The sequence below is a fragment of the Micromesistius poutassou genome (genome assembly GCF_964030765.1).
Source record: "Micromesistius poutassou genome assembly, chromosome: 2".
Taxonomy (NCBI): Eukaryota; Metazoa; Chordata; class Actinopteri; order Gadiformes; family Gadidae; genus Micromesistius; species Micromesistius poutassou.
This window is the reverse complement of record NC_140272.1, coordinates 20023249-20043828: the sequence shown is the minus strand read 5'-3', so window position 1 is coordinate 20043828 and position 20580 is coordinate 20023249. Positions and strand designations below refer to the sequence as shown.

The following is a 20580-nucleotide window of genomic DNA, read 5'->3' as shown; positions in this document are numbered from 1 at the left end:
GAGGTCAATTCTTTTTATTTATCTCTATTATCTATTTATCTCTATCCAGGTTTCCTGTAAAGCAACACATTACTCATGCTGTATGACTGTTTCATACATAATTCCCATATTGTCATTATGTTATATTATTGTCAGAGATCAGATGGGGAGAAGATAAATGAGTCAGGGGAGGGGGGCTGGTGAGAATAGAGAAGGGGACAGGTAAGGAAGGAAGGAAGGTAGCGAGGGGATCAATGAAGCACAGAAGATAGATATATGAAGACAAAACATGTCCCTGGATTCCTCTTAGTGCTATGTCAGGACCATTTAGACTTTCACCAAATGCTTTTAACCAAGTTGACTTACAGTGAACTCAGACCCCTGTCCTTCAGGTAGGGGTTTAGGGGTGGGCAGGGACGACATTGGGGATCAGATTCGGTTTCCCCTGCCCTACTCACCGGTAGAGGGCGGGTGGCTTCCCCTGGGCCTCACAGCTGAACATCACCTCCCGGTTCTTCTCCACGGCGTCCAGGGGGTACACGATACTGCCGGGCTGCTTGCTGAACACCGGACTCTGCACGGCAGCACCAATCTCTGTGGGCAGAGGAAGACAAATTAGCCTCTGTGTGGTTTTACAAGCCGAACCTGTTTGTTAAAAAATCAGCGAGGGTGGGGGGGGGGGGGGGGGGGGGGGACGACGACACACCAACACAGTTTGTAAAACAAGCAATTTGTCAGCAGCGGCGGAAATGGGTTGGCACCCAAGGAAGGAGAGCGATTAGAGAGAGAGAGAGAACAAGGACAACCACGAGCAGACAAAAGATATCAATTTGTCTGCCGTTTGTGTGCCACATCGCCCACCAGCACGGGCAGTGGGTGGGGAGAATGATATGGCGCGATAAGTGTCCTCCAACTCTGCTTAGGAAACAGCGTCTGATTTATATTGAACAATCAGAAGAGTAAGGCTTCTAATTTGTGATTTTATTTTGTTTAACATTTTTATGTATATTTTGGGCTAATTATACAAATGTACTTCATTGGGGCAGGCATTTATTGGAGGGCAGCCTTTCTGGTTTTGTATTCTTGTATGTTTGAATAATTAACCATTAACAACATCAAACTGGCCTGCACTGCAACATCTCTTGTAAACAAATCAAAAACACACACTGTATCTTTTGAACAATGTCCGATACGATTTCAAATTTTAAGATTAAGTAGTAGTTTACTGCGCACATGTAAAAATATGACAGTTGAATTGTGATTGTCATTTATATTGCAGACAAGCAAAACAATGACTGTTCTCCGTGGCTCTTTGTGCTCTCTGCAACAACAACACAAGCTTGTCAAGTCAACACGTAAGGCTGTATGTCTATACTGTCTCTCAGTTGTCAGCCCACGGTATCCACAAAAACTCTCTTCTCTTCCTTTGAACACTTGCTCAGGGATTATATGTTAAAGGTAGGGTCGGCAATTGATTTTAGAAGGTATTTTTGTCGTATTTGTTGAAATTCTATTTGTCTCGACAACAATCAATAAAAAAAAAGCTTTGACAAAAGAAAGAAATCAAATCTGGCATCTGTGGCTGTCACAGGCAGGACTGAAATGATTGGATGGCTTATTTGTCTTGTCTACCTACCCACCTGGCTACCTGCGAGCACTCTGCCCGTGCACGTATTGCGCATGACCTTCCACAATGCTAGGCAGACCTACTGCTTGAGCTAGAAAGCTGGTCCTGTGTCTTGGAGAAGTGGCTATAGTGGCATTTTTTTTTCAGAGTTTTCATACTTCTCCAAATTGCATACCCTACTTTTAAGAAACTTGGTATGGGCATGCCAATTCAATTCAAAAAAACTTTATTTGTCCCCAGGGGGCAATTGAAGGTACATAGGCACATGCCATGCATTGCATACACACAATAAAGTGGAAGTGTTTTGAACAAGGGGGTGTAGACCTATAGAGAGAGGTTCATGGAGAGTGGGGGCGTGTAAAAAAATATTACGAACACAGGAGATGCTGCTGGCTTGAAGATTTTCCACCAATTGTGAAGAGTATCCAAGGTGCATGCCTTCGGAGAGCCTCTTCCACTTAACTACAAGGGTGTCCAAGAATAATAAGTGGTCTGTATGGGAAAATGGAGACAAACCAAATAGCTTGGGTGAAAATAAGTGGAGGTTGTGGTTTGCAAGGTAGTGAAGGTGGATGCTGGGGAATTTAAACAGCATGTAGCTGCCATGGCTTCTGCAAGTCTGTCTGGAACATTGTTTAGAGCTTGCCTATAAGGTGCCTAGCTGTTCTTATCCTTTTGGGGGGAATGGGGAAAGCTTTAACAAGTAGACACAAGCTTTCAAATGTCAAAGTGATAAATAACCACTGTACCTCTGAAAAACAAAGACAAAGAAGGGGTGAGAAAAGAACAATAAAGAAAGGTGGGTTATTAAGAAAGGGTGAGTGTGACTTTATCAACTGCTACACTAACAATGAATTTGGCGGTTATACACATCTAAAGGTCCAATTTTACTCTGTCTGAGGAGATCCTTTAAATTCATGCTGCTGTCATCGTAAAAAAAAGCTTTTAAAAACATGTGCTATATCGACTTACATTAAATGAATGCTGTGTGAGTGCAATCTTTTAAATAACCCCCTGTACTGTGTTAGGCTTTTCATTTGAACACAAAGTTAAATCTAAATGACTTATTTTGGGGCTGGAATTGTTGACAGCAGATAACGAAGGGCAATGCATTAACATTTTTATACAACACAAAATTTCTCAAATGTTACACTATTTTTTTGCATAATTGCCATCAATGATTACTTGATTTGGCACGTTGCTCAAACTAGGGAAAACATAATTTTTCTTCCTAAATATGTTCCCATTTTGCATGCAGTCTGCTAATTGCAATCTGATAAATGCCTGTGAAAATGTTGCTGTGTTAACAACTGGCAGAGTGGCACAATTTTCAAATTGTTTCAAAATGATTGACACCAACTGGTATTTAGGACCACTGCTATCTCAAGGCTTCCAAGAGACAGATTTTGGGGGCTCAATGGTTTCTAGGGTGAGGATTTTTTAATACTAATAAATACCAACACTTTGATTCATTTATATAACTATAACTTGTTGTTACCCAAGGTTGTGGCAAATTTAACTTATATTTCTGAATTTTCTTTGTTCGTTTTTTTGTGCTTCCTATTATGCCCTGAAAAGGCATTTTCATGATTTGTTTGCATGCTATCCATTTTATATCGCAGGAAATCATACAGCTTGAAAACTGAAAGGTTAGGTCGATGGCATCTTATTTTTCATTAAAATGTGATATTCATTAAGTGTTATTCTTTGATGTGGTCAAATAATGAGACCTCATTTTAAAGCTTTACGTCAATACTATTGAACACACATTTATTTCAGCCATGTGGTCATTAATTCACCATCCGTCTAACCTCCACTGAGATTCACAATCAAAAAGATAGCATTCATTTTCATGCCCTTTCAAAAGATTTGGTGCCATGAAGTCCAACAAACCCTCACTTTCATTTGCTCTACTCTTTCTACTAAAGATGGTCTGCTGAAAAGACAATACAAAGTTGTCACATCAAAACATGTTGTTTTATGTTCACAGAGAAATGAAGAATGAAGCATTCTAACAGTCTTCCGGCATTAACAACCGCGGTTCATCTTCATCGGCTTCATGTCCACACTAATGCGCTAGTCACATGTCTGTTACTCTCCATCTTGGCTTTCTGTCCAAACTAAAACTTTTCGTCTTTTTGTCCACCAAAAACAGTAGTAAGGTCGTAAGGCCGGGTAAGGCCGGGAGTCACAACGTTCAAACGGAGTGCTGATAATAGGCTGCCGTGTGAGCGTGATGTGATCCAGACATCAGCGGCCAGGCTAACGTGACCTGGGCGCACACGTACGTGAGAGGTGCTTTGAACTGAAAAGGCTGGGAAAGTGCGACAGCGTTTGGGGCACACGTAGCTCTAGAAAACTCTAGAAAACTCCAGTGTAATGGCCTGAGATCTTGTGACACGGAGATGTGTGATGTAGCTGTTACAGTGTGGACACGGCTGCCGGGGATGGTGACTCCCCCCCGGCCGGGCGTCAGGCCCTCCCTCCTGGGTGCCAACGCCTGTCTTCCAGTCTGTCACACAGAAGCTGAGGACACCCACCACAGCAGATCCTGCACCAGGAAAAACGGTCCGGCCACAGTACAGTGTTCCATCCATTCTTTTCATTGTTATTAAGTCTAGCTGCTGCACAAGTTTTACATATTTACAAAACGGCGTGCGTGTGATTGTGTGCGCGCAATACCTGCAATGTCACCCCGACCAGGGAAACAATAAGCATAATCAAAAACATAATTACTATGATCATGATTATTCATACGATTATGTTATACTCAGTGTGCCAACACACAAGAAAACTCTTGTCTAGCCGTTAACCCCGGCGCTGCTTCTTACGTGTCTCTTTATGACACATCATCATTACATCCACTACCCACCGCTCTGTGATTCACCCTCGCAATTCCAACCAATTAGATCCTCCGTGATCTGCGGAGGGCCAACACGCAGTCTGTGCCTGACCGCACACGAACCAACCCTTCAATCCATCGCTCTTCAATCCATCACGACAAAAAGAAAAATAACGTCTGCTTCTTTCTATCTGCTGTTCCTGAGGTGAACGTGTGACAACAGCTGAAGTACTTACTCTTGTTACTAGCATGTAACAAACTGAGATAACGGCTTAGATTGGGACAGAAATACTGTGCGCAATAAGTACATATAACCGTTGCATGTTACTGCAGTATTATTGTATCGTATATATACAAGTAAGCAAGTAATGTTGCCCATGGTGCATGCATACTGTACTTTAAGCATACCATGCTTCTCGATTATTATTGTATTGTGTCAGTTGTATTGTAGTATGTACATTGCGCTCTAGGTTTATCACATTTCTCTGGTTTAAATGTATTGGACACACATGTGCCACATGGTGGTACATGGAAATCGTTGAAAAAGTAAGAACTTAGAACACAGGTGTCGGTTGTAAATTGGTCCCAGCAGGGCCTCTGAGCTGCATAGTGCGATGGGGAGTATGGCATCTTGGTTCAGAGTGCCTGCTCTTCCGTGAGTCACAGAAGTGGATAGAGAGTAGAGCATAACGTGAGCACCGCACTTCCAGTCTGAATGGGGCCTCATTCTGCAGGAATTGTGAACTGTCAGGTTACCATGTGACCTTATTTCATCTATATAGTACGCCTAATGTGACTTTGTCTATGCTGCACTAATAAGCTGCTCTTCGTAAAGGAATTGTTTATTCTATTAGGAACAAGGAATTGTTTATTCTAGCTCCACGTATTGCAGATTAATTTATATTGTAGATATAATTGCATGCTTTGTTGTTTATTGAAAATATGTCTGAGATGCTGCAGGCTATATCCCGTCCATTCATTGTTATTTCCAGCAGCACCAATAATATCATATCTTTTTTTGCACTGAAGACAGCATTTTGAGTCAGAAAAATGTGTATGTGTGCACTCTGATGTATTCAGAGCATTTTCACTCTAAAATGTCCGGAAGCTTTCGGCTTTTTTCCAAATGTATCCGACGCTGGATGAATGTATGATGGAATTGGAATTTTGAATGGATCAATGGGTCAATGTATGAATGAGTGACTGACTGATGAGTGAGTGAATGAAGGAATGAATGCAAAAAAAAAAGGGAATCTGCATTGCTAAATCTTTGACCTGGTTACTTTTATTGAAATTTAACTTTATAATAATAGTTGTGAATACACTCAGTTTCAGTTCTACCAAATCGCGAGGACAACCCCATCGCTGTTAGGGATCGAGTGGCAGGTGAAGCGCCTTAAGAGTAAGCAAATCCATGAACTCCACACCCGTGTGCGTCTCTCATCTATTATTTTGACAACATGCAAAATGATGGGGGGGGGGGGGGGGGGGAAGGGGGGTTGATATATCATTCAAACTGCGGTGCATAGTATTATATTGTGAATAGAATAAAAAGTCAAACCCCAGGGCAATCTCAAATACCTAATTGACCCACTGTATGTATTTGTGTCGTGTTTGTCGGCTTCATTATATTTTGAAGTGACGGGGTTTTTTCTAGTGCGATGTTTAATAGACCCAGGCAGTTTCTGTTTATTCCAAAGAGAGAGGGACGGAAAGGAAACTAGTTAGTGACATAGGACTACATTGTTTCATCCACAGTGACTTGAAGTCAATTCAGGTCATCAAGGGCCGTTGGACTTGTATCTGGCTCAAGGATGCCGACATGGAGACGGAGGTGGGCGTCGAACCTGGGACCTTTTGACTGGGAGGCGCACACCCACGCAGCAAAGCCACGACACTCATCCCCGTCCCGCCCGTGAACCGGGCTGCGTGTTCGCTGCGCTTCACGTCACCAGTGCTAGAGTGCGGTTGTGTGCTGTTCTAGTGGCTCGTCGCGGTCTCAGTAATTGGAACAACAGAGGCAGCCACCTGTACCTTTCCACACAGCCTATATTAGGCCTTTTGTTAATTCATCACACAGTGTTTGCAAACAGGGTTGCCACAAGCGTGAGGTCACCGTCTCAGGTAACCGCAAAGCGTCGCGGGCCCCCGGGCGGCGCGGCGTGCTGATGTTTTGTAGGTCGCCGACACAGAAACGGGAGCGTATTCTTAACGACAGCGAGAGTCATTTATTAGTTCTCCTTTTTTTTTTCCCTCCCGCCCTATTGTCCCCTTATTACATTGCGTTTGTACAGATTAATTCCACTGGAGGCTCTTCCGCGCCCCCCGCCCCCCCCCCCCCCCCCCCCCGCCTTGTAGGACAGATAGACTTATTACAGTCCTCCATAAGATATCCCCTTGTGACTGGGTAGGCAGGTATACAAGTGTAAGCGCGTGTGATATCACCACGGCCAAGTGCAATTGTATTAGAAATGCCCTCAGACAATAACGGTTGGAGCGTGCTTGCCGACACAATTGGTTTGTGGGAGGGGGGGGGGGGGGGGGGGGGGGGGTTCAGCTGGTTGCTGTTTGCAGAATCAGGATTTTCTTTCATAACGAAAATAGTCCTACATTTTGTGTTGTGCATGTCTCTGTAAAAAAAAAAGAGAGAGCGACACACACATGACTGGCGGTACTGTAACAGCCTCTACCCCGGGTACAGCCCCCAGGGCCCCAGGAGGGGCGCCGGGATCTAATAAACACAGACGTGATTGTAGCTGAGTGAATTTTTTTTTCTAATTAAACTCCACGTCTTAAGTATTGTGATTAAACAGCAGCCGGCGTTCCGAGGGAACAGGTGTGCGTGTGTGTGTGTGTGTGTGTGTGTGTGTGTGTTTTTTTGTGTGTGTGTGTGTGTGTGTGTGTGTGTGTGCGTGCGTGTGTGTGTATGAGAGGGGAGAAACTGTGAACCCAATGCTATGTGCTGTGCATCCGTCTACTCTGTGAAATCATCCATTTGATTAACAATGCAGTCGCAATAAAAAATGAATTTAAAAAATGCAATAAGATCTGTCGAAATTCTGGGTGGGGACGAGCGCAGGGGGTGGGGGGGGGGGGGGGGGATGGGAAGAGGGAGGAGGATCTACGGTCACAGCTTATCTGTATTGCCTGTTAGAGACGGTTACATAATGCACCCATTTCTTTCTGGCTTATCCAAAAGACGACGCGTCACGAATGTCTTTCAATGGCGGCCGTGCGCGGTGTCTCCGACCGCCAGAATGCTTTTTTTTTCTCTCCACACAACACGACAAAAATCCACCGCTACGCCGCCTCCCCGCTCAGTCGTCTGCTTCTGGAGGGCATGAATAAAACATTTTATTGATATGCATATCAAAAGGGAAGAGTTGACGAATACAAAAGACCAAAAAAAAAAAAAAGATCCCAAAAATCAAAGCAAAGTGAAGGGGCTGGGAGTGGGAGTGGAAGGTGGGCGGGAAGGGGGGAGGGGGGGAGGGGGGAGGGGGAGGGGGGGGGGTTCCATCTTGTATCTGGATGGAATTTCTAATATGGCCAATTAGCAAAGGGCTCTGCTGCACGGCTGTCCAGGGAGGGAGGGAGGGAGGACTGGCTGCTTTGGCCTGACACACACACACACACACACACACACACACACACACACACACACGCCGACACACAGCCGCACACACACTCACACCCTCACACACAGAATAATTGCTTCTCTGGAGAAGGGGCAGGTGAGAGCACCTGGAGACTGGGATGTTACCAAGACACGCGCCTCGCCGTCGCCTCAGACAAGAACAGACTGCCTAATATAGCCGTCACAGAGCCACAGCCGAGCCCTAATGAAGGCGGCATTAGGGTAGAAAGCAACACAGCGGGTTATGGAGTGAAAAAAACAGCTGTGGTTGATTCTTAATTCGTCTAAGGTTGCGGGGGTGTGTTTCTGGGAGGGTTTTCGGTTACTTGCAATGGGGTTTCGACAAGGAATTACATTCAACACGTGAGGAAAGCCGCCACAGGCATTTTCCCTTTATGCGATTGTTTGCATAAAGATACCACCGCACTATGCACTAATAAATAAATAAATAAAGGCATCTATATCTCTATAGTGTGTTCGGTTTATTCGGACCACGGCCAGCCTGCCCTTAACAAGGCACCGCCTCAGTGCACCCCCCCCCCCCCCCCCCACCCCCCACGAAGCGGTGAAACGCGAGCGGTGAAACGCGCTCCTCATCAGCGCATGGTAATAAAGGGGGGCGACAGCTGTGGCGCCGGCCCCCATCGCCCGGCCCCCGCGCGCCGCTCCGACGCGCCCCACCGGGCCCCGCGGCAGGCTGTTCGCCCGGCAGGAATGACAAGAGGTCAATGTTCCACGAATGTTCGTCCCTGCCGTCGGGGAAACGACGGCGTGGAGAAGGGGGGAGCGGAGAGAGAGGACGGAAGGGGGAGTGTGCGGGGGGGGGGGGGATTGGGGTCCTTGGTATTCCATGAGGGCCGCATGACAGCCAAGGCTTCCGCCGCCGCTGCCGAGCCAGCGTCCTTCGCGGCCAGCGGGCAAACCGGGGAGGGGGAAAGACGCACGGTTTTAGTTTTTTTGTGGCCACTTTTTGGTTTTTGTGGAGATGGTGATTATAGCTCTGCCAACTAAAGTGCACGGTGGCTCTAGTTGTGTTCAGACACAGGCCAGGACACTGCAATGTGTTGCAGCCATTGAGTAGGAGTTGGGAGAGGAATGATGAATCTGTAAATATATTATGGAAATGTCACTTTGCAATTATTTAAAAAAAAAAATCGGCTTCAGTTTGCTACATTATTATTCTTTGATTCATTTTTTTTATTTTGTCGAAAAAACGAGAACACACACAGGCGCGAACAAAGGGAATAAATCGCATCTGACAAACAAGTTTCCCAGTGCTAAAGAAGTCATTGTGATCACAACAGCTGCTGCTAACAATTTGTTAATGTGCCTGGATTTAAAGAGCATGTGGTGTTCCTGGCATTCAGAGATTGTCATAGACAAGGTTTTTATTCCTCTGTCCTTTTCATGTTGTACAAAATGATCTTGTTCTTGTTAAAAACAATGAAAACAACCAAAAAAAAAGAGACGTGTTTGTGCTTGAAATGTAATGTTTATTTTTCCATGGACAGGAAAAAGGAGAGGAAAGATACGGGAAAGTATGATAATGTAGACACGGTAATGGAACATACCCACAAGGTTTCAATTCATGTGCATCCTTTTTGTTTTTCTCCAATGCAGTGGGCTCATTTCTTTCTATACTCACATGACAGAATAGGCTTATATTTGAGTACTCACGGTCCCTCCTTTAAACATAGACTTTAGACTGAGGCTGAATCAAACTACACGAGAGTTATCACGCTGGCTCCCTAACGTACTGCTGTGAATCCACACTCCTACAATCCACAAATACTTGCTAGTTCTGGCTACATAATGCATGAGGTACAGTATATTAACTGACCTTAGATTCCTCCTATTTATTTATTTTGCATGGTGGTGCAGTGAAAATACTGCCTGAAACCAGTTCTACACACATTAAGCTGCTAACATCAACAATAATTTGGACATTAAGGCAAAGTATCATCATAATATGAATGCCATTATAGTGCCATGATATTACTGCTTCATAGACTCGTTTCTGTTCTGCTGAGAAGGCTTGGTTGCAGCAAGCACTGCTTCTGATAGCCCTGTTCACAAAATTGGAGACACACTGGTTGGTGGACTGAGTGGTTGTCAGGTTGCTCCTTAACAAAGAGACAAAAGATATGCTCATGAAAGAAACGCTGGGTACCATGTCTTTCGTTTGTGTGCTTGTGTGTGTGTGCTTGTGTGTGTGTGTGTGTGTGTGTGTGTGTGTGTGTGTGTATGTGTGTGTGTGTGTGTGCGTGTGTGTATACTTTGCATGTCAATTTGTGTGTCTGCTGTGTGTGTGCTTGTGAGTGAGTGAGTGAGTGAGTGAGTGAGTGAGTGAGTGAGTGTTGCAACGATGAATGCGTGTGTGTGTTTTTGCAATTGACTGTTTGTGTCTGGTGTGCGTGTATGTTTGTATGCTTGAGTGAGTATGTGTGTTTCTGCGTGGCATAATGGTGAATTTGTACACAAAGGCAGGTTGTGTATATGCGTGTGTCTGTGAATGTGTGTATGAGTGAGATTGTAAGTGGTTGGCTGTGTCATTAGTGACTCTAGATCATACCAGGTGAATTGCGTTAACGCTGCCACCGAAACTAAAGTGGTCTATAAATAACAAATATCAAGCACAGAGCAGCAGAGCCTTGTTAAGGGCTTACACCGTAACATACCGTACACACAATTACCCTTGTCAGTGTTAGTGTTACACTCGTTGCTACTTTGAGACTTGTGGTTTTATCTTTGTATCTGGGGCTCGGTGTAACCATGATAGAGACAAAGCAATGGATTTACCAGACAGGGTCATGAAAGTTTGAAACAGAACAGTTGCACCACACACCGCCTATGGGCTTGGTATTCTTTAATCTGTGTGCTGGCGCTTTGTCACACTTGTGTTACAGGTTGTAGTGCTCCCCATAAACAATGAGCAGACACAGACTGAAACCTACATCTTCCCGAGTTCTTTCTTGTTTTGTTTTTTAAAAGTATAAGGAGTGTGAGGAATCCATTACAATTACAGCAGCATTGAACAGCCCAGTGTCTGAAAAAATAAAAGCATGATGGATGTTCTACCAGTCAATCATGATTTGAAGCTAACAATATCAATAAGACAATTATTTAGAAAAATCAATGCATTGTCCCAAACACATTCAAAAGTACAGAGCTTCATGTTTAGGCTGGGCTAATATCGAATTGGGTTAAAGTTGTATTTTCAAACATTTTCCAACAAAGGGTTTACTGAAAGCCTGAAATGCAAAAAAATTTAATTCAACAAACAAATCTGTGAATCACGAATTCTTCTGTTCAAAGTGGGACATGTTTGGAAGTACAAAAGAAAACCATATAATCCTGAATCCAACAAGACGCAGCAATTGGGATTCAAGTTTTAGCAAAGATTTTAGCATTAACTAAATACAATGGGCCTTACATCGGTATGGGTTGCATTTGCATTTGGAAGTCCCCCAGTCACGATGTGTTTGCAATGCCCAGCATTCCAACAATGCCCTAAACCATGTTAATGCAATGTTAATAAGCTGTTTCTGTATGTTTCTGCAATGACAGCATATTTCCATGGGGAAAGATGTGAGGCTCTAATCATCCATGTTTTTAACACACACACATAAACCCTATGTCAACTCAGTAGAGTGTAATAAACAAACTGGTTCATATCATGTTGTGTAGTGTTGGGTTAGTGTTGGGGTGTTGGACTGCCAGTCAAAATGTTATGGGTTTGATCCCTAATGGCTGCAGTCTACCTGTAGGCATTCTTGAGCAATACGCCTAACACCTTTCCCATTTCACCCCTATCTGATGAAATAGTACATATTTCTTCAGATTTAATCATGCTCATTAAGGTTAATGTTAATCACACAATACAATGGGTGTCATATTTTACAAATCTGCAATCTACTGCAATTCCAAAGATTCATTGCCTTGCTGCAATCCACTGAAACCACACGCAAAGAGAGCAGAACAGCAAGCCCTGGAAATCAAAAAAAGACATTGGGACAACAACGCTTTTGAAAAAGATCCAAGTTCAAAGGCTCCTTCCTAATGGTTTTTCTGACCCGCAACATGGGGTGTTCGTTCTCTCGTTCTCTCTCTCTCTCTCTCTCTCTCTCTCTCTCTCTCTCTCTCTCTCTCTCTCTCTCTCTCTCTCTCTCTCTCTCTCTATATATATATATGCTCCTTCCTGCTCCTCAGAGATAATACAACATACAAGCAAGTGGAACACATACACAGGCATACATGCACGTGAACTCCCTACAATTTCCTTCCCCATCGTGTTCCCGGAGGGCTCGGCGGGGGGGGCTCCCGCGGAGCCTCTCGCCCACAGAGGCGTCGTAAAATAATTCATAAATAGGTTCAAGGTCAAGCAGTGGGGAATATCTGGCCGTATCTTTCATGCCTGCCTAAGCTATTTGAATAGATGGCTCTCTCCTAGCTCTTCAGGGGTGGGGATATTCAAGACACAGATATGGAGAATATATATCTCTCTCTTCTCTTCTCTTAAGTCCCTTCTCTCTTCACAGAGCCCTTTCATGCTCACCCAGCTGATTTGAACACTGATAACTTTATTGATGATATGTATACTATATAGTATACTCTACGATAATACCATAAAAAAGCAGCTCTGTGATTGTCTGATTACAGAATTTGCACTGAGAATATAATATAATTCAACATTTTGATTCAAAACATTTTGAATCATGTATCTCTTTTTTAACGTCAGTAATATTCTAGACAGAGAGGAGCAAGCAGCTCCTGCTAAAGTAAATTAAAGTAAAGCTGTCTTGAGTTTTGAGAGTCAACAAGGGATATTGGCCTCTTCGTCTGTGGTCACCACAGTATGTTAAACATGTAACTAACTACTCTAAAAAGGTCCAACCATCAACCCTTAGGCAGACAACCGGCTTGACTCGGTCAACAATGTCCTACTTCACATCATTCCAGTGTTTCCTCCGGCATTATCAAACTAATTAAAAAGACGACAAATACAAATGCCACACGTTATTTAGACTCTAGAAGTATCTTCCTCACTGACTCGTTTGAGCTAATCATTTCATTTGTGTCCTCGGCTGAAAGACTACGGGCACATTTGTTCAGTGTAGGTGACAGTTCCATCCAAAGCTGTGCTCCACCACAGCGGGCGACTGTGCCACTGCACCTGCATGACTTTGAAGGATCAACGGGGCCCGGGCCGTCATTCCTCTGGGTAATAATAATACGTATAATGATGGTGACCATGGTTAACAATGGCCATTCAAATGTCCCTTTTTCTCATTGTGGTAAAGAGAGAGCATGAGAGAGAGAGAGAGAGAGAGAGAGCGAGAGAGAGCGAGAGAGAGCGAGAGAGAGAGAGAGAGAGAGAGAGAGAGAGAGAGAGAGAGAGAGAGAGGACGGTGAAGGATCCAGACAAAGGAGCATAGCAAGAAAGAGATTGAAACAGAGGAGAGAGGGACAGGGAGGGATGAAGGGAAAAAAGTAAAGAAAGAGCAAAAAAGAGAAAGAAAAAGAGAGGGAGTGAGGGAGAGCCGGAGACAGAAATAGATAGTCAGTGAGAGAGATATAGGGATGGCAAATTGGATAGGTAAGGAGAACGGCAAAGAAGCAGCAAAAGAAAATAGCAGGAAAAAGACACGGTGGTCTACAATAGAATACATATTTAGATACTATAAACATTGCCTCCAAATGCTTGCCTTCTGATATGAATATATAACATTAACGCACTCGTAAGTGGGAATAGCATGTCGTTAGACTACAGTCCTTGTGTTGTGGTGTATGCTTAAAACAACAAATAAAAGCTACTGCTTTACGCTTCCACATAAATGTTTAATACTGCTGAATGATATGAATGCACGGTGGAAGCTATGTTAAAATACTTACCCGCGTCAGCAGATTCATCTGTACAACACTGAATTATTAACCAGGCTGATATTTTATATAATTTAATGCTATATTTGAAATGATATAGGTTTACTATAAGTTATGTAGTTGAAAGGAATTAGTTTGATTAACCCTTGCCTAGGGTAAATTGCTGATGCTCTTGGTTTCACATCCAAGAACTCGGAAGACACGCACACACACACACACACACACACACACACACACACACACACACACACACACACACACACACACACACACACACACACACACACACACACACACACACAAACTCACTCTCTCTCTCTTACTCATACACACACATACACACTCACACAAACACAAACAGGCACGCACGTGCACTGCACACACACACACACACAATTATTTACTGATAATATTTCTAGATAGAAGCAGTAGTGAGTCGAACCAGCAATTCTCTCAGACCTGCACCCTCTCCATGTTCCCTATGCTCACTCATTCATCGTTAGTGGAGCACTCCATTAGTGGGCCTCATAACTGTCAATGTGCTTGTTTAGCGTGCCAAGAGCTACGTCTAGAAGGGGGTTAGGTTTCATTGGCTCTAGGTTTCATTGGCCCCAATCCTGGAGTTTCAATTCAGCAGCGTAGCTCCCTGCATCTGAATTCACAAGGATCTGGTTGAAAGCACCGGTTGCAAATCTGCAAACTACAGATTTGCAACTACCGATTTTTGTAGTTGCAAACTACAGATGTTATGCAAGCGTTTAATCCTATTCTTGTTATGCATTTTGGCGTATTTGGTTTATTAAACCTTGATGGTGTATTTGTGTTCCTTCTCATGTTCTTCTACATAAACTGTTGACTTGATTGTGGTTTACTGTGTTAATATTTCAACATGGAGTTTGTGAATGTGAACAACAGCGTGCTATGAGTGTGGGAGTTTGTGTGCCTGTGTGCATTGGCAGGCATTTGAGTGTCAGTGTGTGTGTGTGTGTGTGTGTGTGTGTGTGTGTGTGTGTGTGTGTGTGTGCGTTTGTATGTGTGTGTGTGTTTCTGTTTGCAGCACTATGTAGCAATGCTGAGTAGGAATGAAAGAACAGCCCCTTTAATCTGCTCAGAAATGGCCTGCTAGGCTGAGAGGAACCAAATGGTTGTGAACATGCAGCAGCAATGCCACTCATGCAAAAAAGGAGAGCGAAAATATAAAATGCAGCATGGTTATTAGAAGCACCGGCATTAGTTCCCTCATTGTAGTCAAATAAGCTGGGGTGGCAGAGACGAAAATTTGAATTTGGGTTGCAATATAACATGTGTGAGGTAGAGAGAGAGAGAGAGAGAGAGGGTGGAAGAGCTATGAAGAGAGAGGGTGAGAGGTAGACAGAGAGAGAGGGAAGGAAGTACAAAGGGATATAGAGTGAGGGAGAGAGGGATAAATACATGGAGAGAAAGGGAGAGAGAGCTTGGCCCAAAGCAAACCGACTAGAACATGCACAAGGTGAAGTAATAATAACAATAATAATTAATAATAACTATATATGTAAATATATTTATATATACATATAATTAGATACTTGTAAACTTCTTCACACTTTACCCCTACTACTCTTCACATTGTGACCCATATGCAAAGACACACACACACACACACACACACACACACACACACACACACACACACACACACACACACACACACACAGGACTATTCTGTTGTATGCTGACATGAGGAAGGCAGCTTGACCTTTCCTTAAAGCCTTATTTATAGACTCCTCTCATCAGAGGGCCATGACAGTGGGACCCACCCAGCCCGCTGCCCAAGAACACAAGATGGGGGGCAAACTACCGCTGATCATAATAGCCACGATGATATAATTATAGATACATACATATAATTACAATCATTATTAAAATCATAATTAGAATCATCATGATGTAGGTTATATAATAATAATAATATTAATACACATTTATATGGTAATAAATCAATATTAAATAAAGGTAAAATAATAGTAATATTCATAATTCAACGTGGGGCGAACAAGGACAAGAGGAGAGTTAATGCTCTTTTCAATGCTCGCTAGTGGAGAAAAAATGGACACGGATGGTGCAAATTGGCTTGGCTCACTCTCCTGCCTCATCCCCTTCCACTACGGCTAAGGCGGGAAAAGAATAAAAAACTACATGAAATCACTTTGTTTCACTCCAGGCTCTTAAAGCCTGCCCCCCATTCCCCCTCTGCCACTGTGCGCTGAACCAAAGTGGAAAGCGTGGCTGTGGATTTTGTGTGGCTGTGATTCTTCCGACAGACAAGAATAGTCGAGAAACACGCGCGAGAAAGAGTGGGTTGGGGTGAGAGGTACGTTAGGAAAATGAGGAGCGATGCGACAGGTGAAGCCTCACACTGAGGAGAACACTGACGATAGCGGTACAGGCGAGCCTTTTTATATTATTCTCTATCGAATTCACTCACCGACTCACTCCACACTGTTATGGGTGTTAGCTATGAAACCACTTCCCCGTTCAGTTTTTCATCACTAATTATTAAGTGACGGAAATTGTTATTTTTATATCGTGTGTGTGTACCAACTGTCGAGGCGGATGTGGGAAAAAAATGTATTCCTTTGAATGATTATTTCTGTTGCTCATCACAATTCATCTAAATTTACTCATATAATAGTACTACCTACAGTAGTATATTACCTTATTATATTATTATTAATACCTTATATTTTTCAGACTGGGAAGAATAGGGTACTGTCTGTTCTTATGAGAATTTGTGGACATTTCTGTGTGATGATTAATGTAGGTTGGATCGTAGTATTATATATACTTCGCACATTTTACAATACTGTTAATAATACTCGACACGCTACTTAAATTAACCCCTAGAGTCCATATAAAGGGTTAGTATTAGTGTCCATGTGTTAATTGTTATATATATATATATATATATATATATATAGACAAGAATAGTCGAGTATAGTCGAGTATATATATATATATATATATATATATAATAGTATATATATTAACATTGTATATATATATATATATATATATATATATATATAAAGGCATGCTGAGTTCCCTTTTAAAATCGTATTAACAATCTCCATGGTGCTAATCATGTGCATACAGAGAGAGCTGCTCCACATGGGGTAGGCCTTGACAGTGCATGCCCTAATAAGTGCGTGGTGCGCATGCCTGTCACAGCTGTCTGCCGTGCCAACATCTATGGACTGCTATGGTGCTCACCCCTAGCATGGCGAATAGCTAAATACCATACAGTAGCCATAGACAGTAGCCAGACAGTAGCCACAGACAGTAGCCCACAGATAGTAGACACAGACAGTAGACACAGACAGTAGCCAGATAGTAGCCACAGACAGTAGCCAGATAGTAGCCACCGACAGTAGCCCACAGATAGTAGACACAGACAGTAGACACAGACAGTAGGTCATAGACAGTATTCCACAGACAGTAGCCAGATAGTATACACAGACAGTAGCCACAGACAGTAGCCACATGCAGTAGGTCATAGACAGTAGCCACAGACAGTAGCCCATAGACAGTAACCAAATACAGAAGCCTAAAGAAAGTAGCCACAGACAGTAGCCAGACAGTAGCCCACAGACAGTAGCCAGATAGTAGCCACCGACAGTAGCCACAGGCAGTAGCCAGATAGTAGCCACAGACAGTAGCCACAGACAGTAGCCCACAGATAGTAGACACAGACAGTAGCCACAGGCAGTAGCCAGATAGTAGACACAGACAGTAGCCACAGACAGTAGCCACATGCAGTAGCCACAGACAGACAGTAGCCCACAGACCGTAATAACAGACAGTAGCCCACAGACAGTAGCCCACAGACAGTAATAACAGACAGTAATAACAGACATTAGCCCACAGACAGTAGCCCCAGCCTAGACAGTAGCCAAAGACAGAAGCCAACAGACATATATCTCATATCTCCTCAGGAGGTATCAAGGCTACAAAATAATATCAACCCTCACGCCAACAACGCACAATTGATAGGTGATGAAGGCAGGATGGAAGTGATGGCTTTATTTTTTGGGGGTTGCAGATCTGTTGTGTGTTTGGTGATGAGAAGAGGAACCCTACCACGCACGACCCAACGGTGACCTCATCAATAGAGCATTGGTGTCGTCCGACGTGACTTATGAGATATCTCTTGATTAAACACTCAGAGTAATTCTGCCGGTGCTCCTCTCTGACCCCGCCTATTTGTAAGGGAGACAAATGAAAGCCCTTTATCATCGAGCCAGATCAATGCCAAAATGGCCCTTGGGTGAACAGGGCACCAAGAGCATAATGAAGCCATAATTCAACTTTACTGTGCGATAAAAGAGTGATGGACTTTTCTTTTTTGTAAAAGCATGGTCAGATTATTCGGATTGATTGATGTCTGTCTTTTATAGATCCATTTAACTAATGAACACCAACTGCCAAATCCGCGGTCTGACATTTTTTTTCCTTAAGAATCAATTCATCATTGCTTATCTTAATGTAGAAAGATAATGAAAACGTATTCGCCATGTTAGACACTTAAACACATGAAGTCTAACGAAAGCCCGGGAACCCAGTCAAAATTAATTGACTGGTTTAAAGGGGGCAGGGTAATTCAAATCAATATATTTTATTTCATACTAAACGTATACATTTAATCGTCACTTTTTAATACTTCTCGTAATGTATGAATTATTTAAAAGAACAATACTTTATTTTTTATTTTGTAGCCTAATACGTATATAGCTAATTTCCCATTATTTCTGAGAGTGTATAGTATAGCACAGCACAAAGCATAACATAATGTAGAATAGCATATCATATAAAAGCATAGCATACCATAACATAGTATAGCAAAGCATATATAAAAACTATGGCAATTAAATGTATCTCAAGATGGTGACTGAATGTACCAGTATTGAATGTCCCTCAAGTGAATATGTCTCTTAAATTGTACAATATATGATATATATATATATTAAAATATATATATATATATATTATGAATATGTTCTTGTGTCAGACAAACAACGCCATACCCCAAGAGTTCTCAACTGCATGGTTCGTTAAAATTTGTTCTATTATATAATTATAATAGGCTTACCAGTGTTGACTTGTCGCACAAACTAATGTGTCTGAGACACACATACCATATCCGAGTTCTCAACTGCTTGATCCGTAATTATTAGTTTGGTTATATATTAGTGCAGGAAACCGTGGGTCACTCTGGGAAATATGTGTTCAACATTGTCCAATGTGTAAACAAGACAGCGCGCCTCAATCTCTACGTCCGTGCATGCAAAGTGGCTTGTTAACACAGAATCAAAAGTTGGGGATTTGTTTGTTTGTGAGCACTATTGGAGCGAACTACCATCATCCACTATACAACAGGCAGCATGGATAAGGTAAGTTCCCCACACAGATCCAAGCTCAACACCCCCATGGTTACATCCATACAGTTATTGTAGTCTCAGCATTGAAGTTTGGCCCTGTGGGGCTTTCGGCTTGGAGGAACAAAACAACTTGGAGGAACAAAACAACCAACCACGCAAACAAAAGTTTACTCTGATAATAATACAAAATGCTTGACTAGTTGAAATGACGTATCACTTAAATGATACGTATTCACTCAAAATAACATACCCTAACTAAGCCCACAAACACTCCTTATTATTCAACATGAACATGTAAACTTCACTGAGTGGAAACAGCTCAAACAAAAATAAGAATAACACAAATCAGAGGCCAACATGAAATAAAATGAAATATTTTCATGGAAACAATTTACTCTTTAACATTCTCCACCGGTTTTCGATCGTTTTCGTATGGTGATATTATTTGCACAGCAGTTGGAATACATAAGGTGATCTGGATGTTTGCTCCAGGCTCATTTGTTTGACTTCTCTCCATTCTGAACCATGGCTTTCATACCACAGTCTGCCCCAAATACATATGAATAGGGACTCAGGCTTCACAAAGGCAGCTTTTGGCATGCATCAAAAGTTCTTAATAAGATACTTTACCTGCAAGGCAGCCCATAAGTGAGTGCAGCATGAGTAGTTTCCATAGCAACATCATCTTCAATTGTGCAGGGTCAGGGTAGTCTCACAGCCAATCACAGATGTATGGAATCCTTTTGTACCTTTTGCGGTTTTCAAAAGCTGTGCAGAAGATATAGGGGGAAAAGAGGAAGAGGAAAAGAGTGTTAAATGATTAATGCAGTTAGGTGAAGGAGACTTCCTAATTAGGACCGTCATGGATGATGACTGTTATTTGACAGCATAATCACACTCTCTTTTAGTTTCCTTTGAAAAAATAAATACTTATTTGAATGGTAATTGTTATATACACAAACACACTCATTTTACATGTTGTCATAGCAAAGCAAAAAATGATTAGTTTAGTATTGAGGGTGTAAATTTTACATTTTCCATAAACATACAAGTTGGGTCTATAACTCTCGAGATGCATGGTTTGAAGCCCCACTTTAACACTCATAGCCTAGGTCCTAGCGTCGGAATGAAACAGAATCTAGGATTATTTTGTTAGACTTCCGTTGCTTCTACTTCACAGAATATGTCTCCAAGGAATAAT

General features: G+C 42.6%; 1 protein-coding gene across 1 annotated transcript in view; it reads right to left on the bottom strand.

The window, feature by feature from the left end:
* Positions 1-20064, bottom strand: part of LOC311338239 (contactin-4-like) — a gene marked incomplete at both ends in the record, with an annotated part of 110342 nt that extends 90278 nt beyond the window's left edge. The window contains 2 exon segments of the mRNA XM_084463471.1: positions 438-573; positions 20010-20064. Coding sequence (XP_084319597.1) covers positions 438-573; positions 20010-20064 — 191 coding nt within the window.
* Between the last annotated feature and the right edge of the window lie 516 nt (positions 20065-20580).